Source organism: Podarcis erhardii, assembly GCF_964252035.2.
Source record: "Podarcis erhardii genome assembly, chromosome: 2".
In the NCBI taxonomy this organism is placed as follows: domain Eukaryota; kingdom Metazoa; phylum Chordata; class Lepidosauria; order Squamata; family Lacertidae; genus Podarcis; species Podarcis erhardii.
The window spans coordinates 117904503-117915120 of NC_138498.1; the positions used below are offsets into that span (position 1 = coordinate 117904503).

The 10618-nt window shown below is 45.1% G+C and overlaps 1 protein-coding gene across 2 annotated transcripts; it reads left to right on the plus strand.

Annotated features, from left to right (window-relative positions):
- The first annotated feature begins 666 nt into the window (after positions 1-666).
- On the plus strand, positions 667-9750 carry BRS3 (bombesin receptor subtype 3). Of its 2 annotated transcripts, XM_081853668.1 has the most exons (4): positions 667-727; positions 874-1315; positions 4924-5275; positions 9266-9749. In XM_081853668.1, exons 2-4 carry the CDS (start codon positions 882-884, stop codon positions 9659-9661), a joined length of 1182 nt encoding a protein of 393 aa, XP_081709794.1. In that variant the 5' UTR covers positions 667-727; positions 874-881; the 3' UTR covers positions 9662-9749. The 2 variants fall into 2 exon arrangements, with proteins under 2 accessions (XP_081709794.1, XP_081709793.1); XM_081853667.1 differs by lacking the exon at positions 667-727 and having other exon boundaries at positions 828-1315; positions 9266-9750.
- The last annotated feature ends 868 nt before the right edge of the window (positions 9751-10618 follow it).

Here is a 10618-nt window from a genome sequence, read left to right on the forward strand (position 1 = left end):
CTCGGTCCCAGCTCCTGCCAACCTAGCAGTTCGAAAGGGCGTCAAAGTGCAAGTAGATAAATAGGTACCACTCCGGCGGGAAGGTAAATGGCATTTCCGTGCGCTGCTCTGGTTTCGCCAGAAGCGGCTTAGTCATGCTGGCCACATCACCAGGAAAAACTGCCTGCGGACAAACGTCAGCTCCCTCAGCCAGTAAAGTGAAATGGGTGCCACAACCCCAGAGTCGTTGGCGACTGGACTTAACTGTCAGGGGTCCTTTACCTTTTTAAGGATGCCTGAGATTGCATTTGTGAAGTCTTTTAGAACTGGATAAAAGGACTGAGTAAAGCAAGAGCCAAACACGGTTTGTCTTGTTTGCCTCTATTTTGAGACAAGGTGTTCCCTAATTCCCCCTGTTACAGTGTTATATTGGGTACATAGGCACTCAGCCGGTGTGCCACAGACACTTTTTATATGGAGAAAGCCAATTCAGCGTGCAAATTGTGCAAAGAGCCAGCCTAATCGAAATAACAGAGTACTGTTGACAGGGAAACCAGTGAGAAAAAGCCATCAATCCCCACCCCCACTCCAATTTCCTCCTCCTCTCTCTTTCCCCCACAGTAGCTGCTGAAAGGCATATATTATTTTTTTTTAAAGATAAAGACGCTCCACCACCTCCCACACAGTTCAGCAGTGAATCTGCGAGCATCCATTCCTATCATGCTTTGAGACTCCAGAGCGAGAAGATGTGAGTAAAACATCTTGTGGAATTGGATTTGCAGCCAGTTTGCTTACATTCTCTCTCTCTCTCTCTCTCTCTCTCTCTCTCTCTCTCTCTCTCTCTCTCTCTCTCTTCAGCATTAATGCTTCTGACCAATTTAATTCCACCCTCAGCTGGCAAAATGTCCAGGGCACCTCCGCTGGGGGTGAACGCGGCTCCTCCCGATTTTGCAAACGCCACCGGCCACCCGGCACCTGCCACGGGGAATCAAACTGCGGAGGAAAGGTGGTCCGAAGAGACTTCGCTGGGCTTGGGAGTGCTCTGCACCATCTGCGTGGCCTACGCCGCGATCATTGCCGTTGGTCTGCTTGGGAATGTGATCCTCGTTCAAGTCTTCTTCAAGATCAAGTCGATGCAGACCGTCCCAAACATCTTCATCACCAGCCTGGCTTTCGGGGATCTGCTCCTCCTGCTCACCTGCGTCCCTGTGGATGCTGCCTGCTACATCGTGGACACCTGGCTGTTCGGAAGAATGGGCTGCAAGCTGCTCTCCTTCATCCAGAGGACCTCTGTCGGCGTCTCCGTGTTCACCTTAACCGTGCTCAGTGCGGACAGGTAAGTTGGAAGGACCAAGAATTGGACAGCGGGGAGGGGTTTGCTCGCGCCTTGGCTTGGATAGGGCTGAGTTCCCACTCGGGAGTTTTGAGTCTTGCATACCCTCCAACATTTCTCCAGTAAAAAAATAGGGATGCCCATTCCATAATGATAATTTTACTCTTTCTACTAGAGATGGGAGGGCCCGGGGGGGGGAGGACTAGAAAAATAGGAGGAAAACAGGGGTTCCCCATTTTTCCCTGGGGGGTCCTTTTTTCCAGGAAAAATGGGGGGGGGGGTATGGAATATTAAAACTATATCAAACTTTTTTTTTTTCAGTTTTTCTGGGAAAAGACGGCATTGGGGAAGGGCGGAAAAAACCTGGTGCCCCCCCTTTTTTTCTGGTTTTTTCCCAGGCCTTTCCCCTCTCTAGTTTCTACCCCATCCTTCTGACTGGGTTGCCCCAGCCACTCTGAGCAGCTTCCAGCATATATAATAATAAAACATATACAGAGCTGCCTTCAGATGTCTTCCAATCAACTTGGCTTGGGGGGGGGTCGCATAACTCCATACCCTCCACCATTTCTCTGATGAAAATAGGGACGTCTTAAGGAAAAGCAGGAAATTCTGGGATCAAGAAACTGGGACGGCTTCTGTAAATCCGGGACTGTTTCTGGAAAATAGGGGCACTTGGAAGGTCTGAGTGACCTGCACAGGGACACCAGTAAAATAATCTATAGGCGCCATGGTACCCTGTATTTATCACCTCTCATTTTAAAAACTGCCTTCTAGCAATAACTCACTTGCATGCTAGGCATTTACAGAGTGTTGTCCCATAGCCCCTGCCCCCCAAATAATCCTGGTAACAGTGGTTTGTTAAGGGTGTTGGGAATTGTAAAGCTGGGAGGAGGTCAAAACTGTTATTTTAATTATTACCTTCGTAAAGGTAAAGGGACCCCTGACCGTTAGGTCCAGTCGTGGCCGACTCTGGGGTTGCGGCGCTCATCTCGCTTTACTGGCCGAGGGAGCCGGCGTACAGCTTCCGGGTCATGTGGCCAGCATGACTAAGCCGCTTCTGGCAAACCAGAGCAGCGCACGGAAACGTCGTTTACCTTCCCGCCGGAGCGGTACCTCAGGTTACATACGCTTCAGGTTACATACGCTTCAGGTTACAGACTCTGCTAACCCAGAAATAGTGCTTCAGGTTAAGAACTTTGCTTCAGGATGAGAACAGAAATTGTGTTCCGGCGACGCGGCAGCAGCAGGAGGCCCCATTAGCTAAAGTGGTGCTTCGATTAAGAACAGTTTCAGGTTAGGAACAGACCTCCGGAACCAATTAAGTGCTTAACCTGAGGTACCACTGTACTTGCACTTTCGAACTGCTAGGTGGGCAGGAGCAGGGACTGAGCAACGGGAGCTCACCCGTCGCAGGGATTCGAACTGCTGACCTTCTGATCGGCAAGTCCTAGGCTCTGTGGTTTAACCCACAGTGCCACCCTTGTCCAATTACCTTCATAAACCACATTTTTCTTCCAAGGAGCTTAAGAGAGTGTACATGCTTCTTTCTCCCTTTCCCCCAATTCATCCTCACAACGACCCTGTAGGTTAGGCCAAGAGGCAGTGACTGGCCCAGGGTCACCCAGTGAGCAGGATTTGAACCCTGGTCGCTCTAACCATTATGCCACACTGCCTCTCTACGGTTATAGTTACTGTTGCTGCTGTTATTAATTAAATCTATGTTGCTCAAGGAAACCTAAAGCAACTTACAACCAGTTTCCAGATTCTTTGAGGGGTCCTTTGCCTTTTTTACCTATAAAGGGGGGGCTGGGAATTGTAGCTCTGTGAGGGGTGAACTGCAATTCCAAGGATCGTTTGGGTGGAGGGGGATGTACAATGTGTATACAGTCTTTGAAACGACCCCTTAGCCTGGGAGGGTGGGATTTGAACCTGTGGCCCACTCCACCAGGTATTGGATTCCACCTTCCCAACCAGCATAGCCAAGAGCCAAGGTGATGGGAGCTTTTGATGTCCCTGTTTCCCATTATTTCAAAGCTTTGTATTTCCAGTCTGTATTTGGAGATTAAGACCTCCCTTTATGTTAATGGAAGCAACTGTATTTTTTAGCAGTTTGTCTCAAATGTGTAAAATGTTAACTCTTGATTCCTGAATAACAGAAGCTGAATGTGACATGGAATATTTGGAACAAATCCCAAATGATTAAACTGCTAGCATCTGGAAGAACAACATTTCCCACTTTATATGATAGTGATAACGATGGTTGGTTGTGGTGATACAATGATGTTGTTTAGTCGTGTCCAACTCTTCATGACTCCCTGGACCAGAGCACGCCAGGCCCTCCTGTCTTCCACTGCCCCCCCTCAGTTTCGTCAAACTCATGCTGGTAGCTTCGAGAACACTGTCCAACCATCTCACCCTCTGTCATCCCCTTCTCCTTGGGCCCTCCATCTTTCCCAACATCAGGATCTTTTCCAGGGAGCTTTCTCTTCTCATGAGCTGGCCCAAGTATTGGAGCCTCAGCTTCAGGATCTGTCCTTCCAGTGAGCACTCAGGGCTGAATGGATGATGATACAAACCAAGCGCCAAAAGGCAGGATAAAGTGAGCTGTGTCTTGATGCCACCTGGTGGTGTATTAAAGCAAAACAAAATAAAAAAATTCCTTCCAGTAGCACCTTAAAGACCAACTAAGTTAGTTCTAGGTATGAGCTTTCGTGTGCATGCACACTTCTTCAGATACACTGAAACAGAAGTCACAAGACCCTTCTATATAGTGAGAAGGTGGGGAGGGGTATTACTCAGAAGGGTGGTGGGATTGGGTGATTGGCAGATAGCTGTGATGAGTGTATCTGAAGTGTATCTGAAGAAGTGTGCATGCACACGAAAGCTCATACCTAGAACTAACTTAGTTGGTCTTTAAGGTGCTACTGGAAGGAATTTTTTTATTTTGTTTTGACTATGGCAGACCAACACAGCTACCTATCTGTAACTGTATTAAAGCAGTTCAGGAAGAGCAAAAATTGAAGTGTAAGAATGACAGAAAACCTTTGCAGCCCATTTATCAGTGTAGATCAAGGGTCAGCAAACTTTTTCAGCAGGGGGCCGGTCCACTATCCCTCAGACCTTGTGGGGGGCCGGATTATATTTTTTTGGGGGGGGGGATGAACAAATTCCTATGCCCCACAAATAACCCAGAGACGCATTTTAAATAAAAGCACACATTCTACTCATGTAAAACACGCTGATTCCCAGACTGTCCGTGGGCTGGATTGAGAAGGCGATTGGGCCAGATCCGGCCCCCGGGCCTTAGTTTGCCTACCCATGGTGTAGATGAAGCCCCAACCAAAAAGCAGAATAGAAGGCTCAATATATTTGGCCAAACAGTCTGAGATCAGCAAAGCCAACTGCATTCAATTTCATCAATTCCCATATGCACACAAGAGTTAGGCATTGGTAACAGATTGTTCCAAAAGTTTGGAAGCCAAACACATTTCCGGGAGTCTGATGGGGCACAGAGAATGCCAGGGAGACAGTTCTGGGGAAACGGGGTGTTCCTTTGATTTCGCTCAGTGCTTTCATTGCTTTCAACACTTCGGCATTAATTGCCATTCCAGGTACAAGGCAATTGTGAAGCCCTTGGAACTGCAAAGGGCTGATGCCATCCTGAAGACCTGCTGCAAAGCCGCCGCCGTCTGGGTCATCTCCATGTTATTAGCCGTTCCAGAGGCCGTGTCCTCCGACCTCTACGCCTTTCACATTCCTGATAAAAACGGCTCCTTTGAGACCTGTGCTCCTTACCCCGTCTCCGAGAGAATCATCCAGGAAGCCCATTCTCTGGTGTGCTTCTTGATGTTTTATATCATACCGCTAGCAGTTATATCGATCTACTACTTTCTCATTGCAAAGGCGCTGTACAAAAGCACATCCAACATGCCGGCAGAAGAGCACAGCCATGCTCGCAAGCAGGTAAGTGGAGATCTAGGGCAGCCTTCGCCAACCTGGTGCCCTCCAGATGTTTGGGGTTGTTGCTCTGGCACATGGCTGATCAAGAGTCTATCTCCCTGGAGGCCCATAGCAGAAGCTTATTCACTTATGGACCAAAGGTTGTATCAATAGGTGAGGGAGGAGCCATGCAGCTAGAAAGCACCACTTTGCTTAATTAAGTAGCTAATCAGCAATGTTAATTAACTGAGCTACTGAGATGTACCGTATTTTTCACTCTATAAGACACACCTGACCATAAGACGCATCTAGTTTCTAGAGGAGGAAAACAAGAAAAAAAATATTCTGAATCAAATGTTGTTGAAGAGGCTTTGCACTGCTATCCCTCTTGCTGTTCTGGCTTCAGCGAAAGCAACGCAGCCTGCATTCACTCCATAAGACACACACACATTTCCCCTTACTTTTTAGGAAGGAAAAAGTGTGTCTTATAGAATGAAAAATATGGTATGTTGTGCTGACTTGAGCAGTGGTTTTTAACTACTGGTGGTCATCTGCTTCAGGGAGTTGAAAGCCAGATTTCTGTTCATTGGTGGGAAACATCGCTTTCTCATGTCTCCTGCATCAAATCTTACTTTCTTTTAACTCTCACCTGGTTTATCAGGGGCAGGCTATGCCCAGTTGAGCTTCTGTGCTGAGAAGGTATGGAACGGAAAGCCACCAATGTTCTCCTCCACCACTGAGAGGGTTTGGTTGGCAAATCTCTGGTCATACCTAGCCAAGTTCATATATATGGATGAAGTTGTGTGAGTCAGGCTGTTTCAAGGCCTGCCTGCAAAGGACAAATCTTCATTTGCAGGTGCAGCTTGAATAAGCTGTGGTTCGTTACAGTATTAAACAATTAATTTCACCCCCACACACACACACAAAATGTACAGTTGAATTGGTAATACTGGATGTCTCTGCTACCAGTGAACAAAATATTGGTGTTTCACAACTTTAACCTGTTGCACCATCTTAGCCAGACCCAGCTGAGTATAGCAGAGCATACACAGACTTCCAGAAGCAATCAGTTGCAGGCAGGCAGGATGAAGCAGGAACAAGACACTGCTACTAGTAACTTGGTTACTTAGAGGTGTTTATTATTTACAGCAGACTCTACAAGTTATTATATACACGAACAGATATGGATCTTAAACTAGCTCTCTCATAACAAACTCCAAACAAACACCACACTGACCAACACTATCCAGTCAGGGAAGCTTACGAGTCATCATGCCTAACACTATGCCTAACACAATAGCAGAGTTGTATCCAAGGTCCCATATCTCTAGGCAGAATGACTCCCTCTGCTCAGTCTTCTTGGCCTTTGGCCAAATCTTAATTGCTTTGTATGAAGCTGCACATAGGCAAAATCCCAACACAAGATACATTTGATAAAATGCTGTTGTGTTTGTCTGAACCTTGCTTTGACCAAGGTTTGGACCATAATCAATAAGCATGCAACACAAGAATTATACTTGTGTGTGTTTTTTCAAAGTGAGCAGGTGCAATCCTGTACTCAGAAGTAAGTCCCAATGAATTCAGTGGGAAACTCTTTGGTAAAGGAGTACCCTAGTCTTTTTGTAATTCACCAGGGTAACAAATATTTTGAGGATTAAAGCATTTTTGTTGTTGTTCCAATAAAAGATAATACTTTAAAAACACATTGCCAATATTTGACATTTAAGTTGGTCAGCCACTCAAATCTCCTTGAACTATTAAAATCTCCTAACTTTCCGCAAATAAATAAAATTGCGGGATGGAGAGTTCATTTTGTTTCCTCCAACACATAAACCATAGCTCCCGCCCAGAGAAACGTTAGTACAGTGTTCCCCAATCTGGTGCCTCCCAGATGTTTTAAAATACAACTCCCCTCATCCTGAGCTACCAGAACTCACTGGGCACCAAGTTCAGGGAGACTGGTCTAGCCTTTACTAGCCATGTTGATTTGGGGCTATTTTCTTTTAAGATTGTATGCAGGACACCCAAATACCCTGGCTAACACACCACCAATTGCACACCTTCCTTAACAATGGGAGGACGACATAGGCTAAACCGCTAATAGCGCTAATCCGCTAAGCTGTCAATGGGCTTGCTTCGCAAGACGAAAAAACCGCTATACGAAGAGCCTCACGGAACGGATTAATTTCGTCTTGCGAGGCACCACTGTAATGCCCACTCATAAAGAGCTCATAACTCATCTACTCTCAGCAGCCAGAAGCTTCATAGCCAGACACTGGAGAGACCTGTCAGAAATAAACATGGACCAATGGTATGAAATTATATGGGGAACAGCCTTATTAGAAAAATTAACCAATAAACTGAAGCTACCACAGGGACAAAAAGAAGACGCCTTCACCCCGGTTTGGTTCCCTTTATCACATACGCAGCCCAACAAGACAACGACAAGAATCCACCGCCAGCAAACGAATCAATATGGCTAACCTGATTCAAAAACACCCACCCACCCACAGGGACGCGGACTTATAAAAAATATTGGGGGGGCCCGGGAAAGCTCATGAATAATAAATAAGCTCATGAATATGCAAATAAAGTGGCGCCGCCTCCTCGTGAGCGAATAGGGGAGAGCGTGCTGCGCCTATTAATCAGCTCCAAAGGAAATTGGGTGGAGCTTTTGCTCGGGAGGGAGGGCTGGGGTGCATTTTGGGCTGGGGGAGGGGCGGCGATGGAGCTCTGCTGGAGGGGCGCCGGAGATTATTGGGGGGGCGGAGCCCCCCCAAACGAATTTTTGAGGGGGCTCGGGCCCCCTCAAGCCCCATGGAGTCGGCGCCTATGCCCACCCATCCCACAAATGCAAACAAACCCCACTACAGACAACCACAGACGACCAACCACACCCTGGCCCCCAATACCTCTCACTACCAAGGAAATGTAATAAATGAATAGAAAGAAGAACCTACCCAGCTGACACAAAACCCCACACATCCACTAAGTAAAAAAACATAAGCTTTACCACCACCCCTCTCCCTCTCCAACTCTTTTCTTCCTAACCTTATAATGCATATGATGCCGATGTCTCACAACAAATGAAACTGATCTGTAGGAAACACAACCTGAAGAAAGAGACAATGCATGTGCTTTTCTGAATGAGGAAAATCTTTAGTCACAATTTTTTTTAAAAAAAAAAAGAGATTATATGCAGATTTAATTTTTTGGGGATGGGAAATATCTTTAATATCAGAAGTCTAAGGAACACTTTGTTAAGGAGCCACAAATCTTCTACAGTGGTACCTAGGGTTACAGACGCTTCAGGTTACAGACTCCACTAACCCAGAAATAGTACCTCGGGTTAAAAACTTTGCTTCAGGATGAGAACAGAAATCGTGTGGCAGCAGCGGGAGGCCCCATTAGCTAAAGTGGTGCTTCAGGTTAAGAACAGTTTCAGGTTAAGAACGGACCTCCGGAACAAATTAAGTTCTTAACCCAAGGTACCACTGTACATAACACAGATGTATCCTGATGGCAACTCTTAAATTCTCCCAGAATTACCACAGAGCTAGCTGCATTCACTTTCATATCACAGGTGCAGAGCTGCGTGTTTACTCAAACTGAACAGACTCAGGTTTTCATCAGCTATGCACGAGGAGGACACAGGCTTATATTAACATTTATTTCAATTTGCTGAAGAGTTTGTGAGCCACACAATGGTCCCTAGCATGCAAGAAGTCAAAGAGTTCATCTGTACACTCTTCTAAACGTTCCCAAGCTTTCACACATTTCTCAATCTGTTCACAATGCTCCCTGACAGTAGTTTAAGGATCCACAAGCTCTTCTTCTTCCTTCTCAGCACGTTTTCCAAAGGCGACGACCTTCTTCAGAGGGCTCCCTTTCTCGATGTACACGGGGTGGAGTGGGGGCGTCTGGCATACACATTGCTTTTTGTGACTCTCGTCTGCAGATTTTTTTATTAAAAAATGTGGGGTTTTTTACATGTGCAACGATTTTCCCCTGCAGATTGAATCTCGCAAGAGAGTCGCCAAAACTGTGCTGGTCTTGGTTGGCCTGTTTGCCCTCTGTTGGCTCCCGAATCATGTCCTTTACCTTTATCGTTCCTTCACTTACTACGCTTCTGTCGACACATCAACCTTCCACCTCGTTGCCACAATATTCTCCCGGGCTCTGGCTTTCAGCAATTCCTGCGTCAACCCCTTTGCTCTCTACTGGCTGAGCAAAAGCTTCCGCCAACATTTTAAGAAGGAAGTTCTGTGCTGCCAAGCCAAGACCCCTCCGGGCCATTCCCGCATCGTCCAGAGTGCAACTCCCACCAGGGCCATGTCGGTCACAGGCTCCGAAATCAGTGTCACTCTGCTGACAGATTATAGCATCACTAAAGAGGAGGAGAGTGTTTAATTCTGCCGGGCCTTTGGATAATTGTCCTGCCAAGGCCCACTGAGATTAAAGCATGTCAGGGTGCAGAAAAGAGGTAAAGCCGCTTTTAAAAATAAATAAATAAATATTATTTTATTTATTTCATTAATTTTCCAAAACCAACAAAAAAATAAAAGCAACAATACATATTCAAACATAGGGGGGGAAATAGAGTTGACTTCCCCTTATTCCCTTTCCTGGTTCCATTGTTTATCATCCTACTGCATGTCCATTTTAAATTATGAAATCATTAAAATTACTTATGGTCCAATTATAATGTCTTTACAAGACTTTAAAAAATCCTGTGTACATTGCTTCTGTAAATATGCAATAAAGTCCTTCCAATCTTGCTTCCAAAAATTGGATTTTTTAATTTAAATTGGATTTTTAAAATAAAATGCTTTTGGAGGAAAAATCTTCCTAAATATATTTCTGTTACATTATAGTCCAAATGCTATTCATCAGGAAAGAAGGATTTGTTTTAAGTTTTTCATGTGTGCTAAAACTCAGTCTAAGTTTTTTTTTTTAATTGTTTAAACACATCAGTTAAGAAACATGGATACATGTTATTGTTTTAGTTAAATAAATTGTTTAAATTGTTATTAAGGAAATTATTATTTTTCTCCATCCAATAAAGTACAGCAGTTTCTTCTCCGCTTGATGACTTCTGACCTCCTCTGCGTTGTTCTTTTAGTTCCTTGTTAACTGCACCTGTTTTTCCAATAAACTTAAACAATATTACATGTAGCTTATATTCATTTTAACTTTAGTTATTACAACAGTTAATCAAAGCATATTAAAGATTTGATGTGGGGACAATGCTCTTTTAGATATAGTCTGTAGATGTTCCATTCTTTTTTAAACTTTTGGGTCGATCGGTCCCTGACCTTTTCTGTCATAATCACAAATTCTGTGTACTCAAGCAGTTTAACCTGCCAC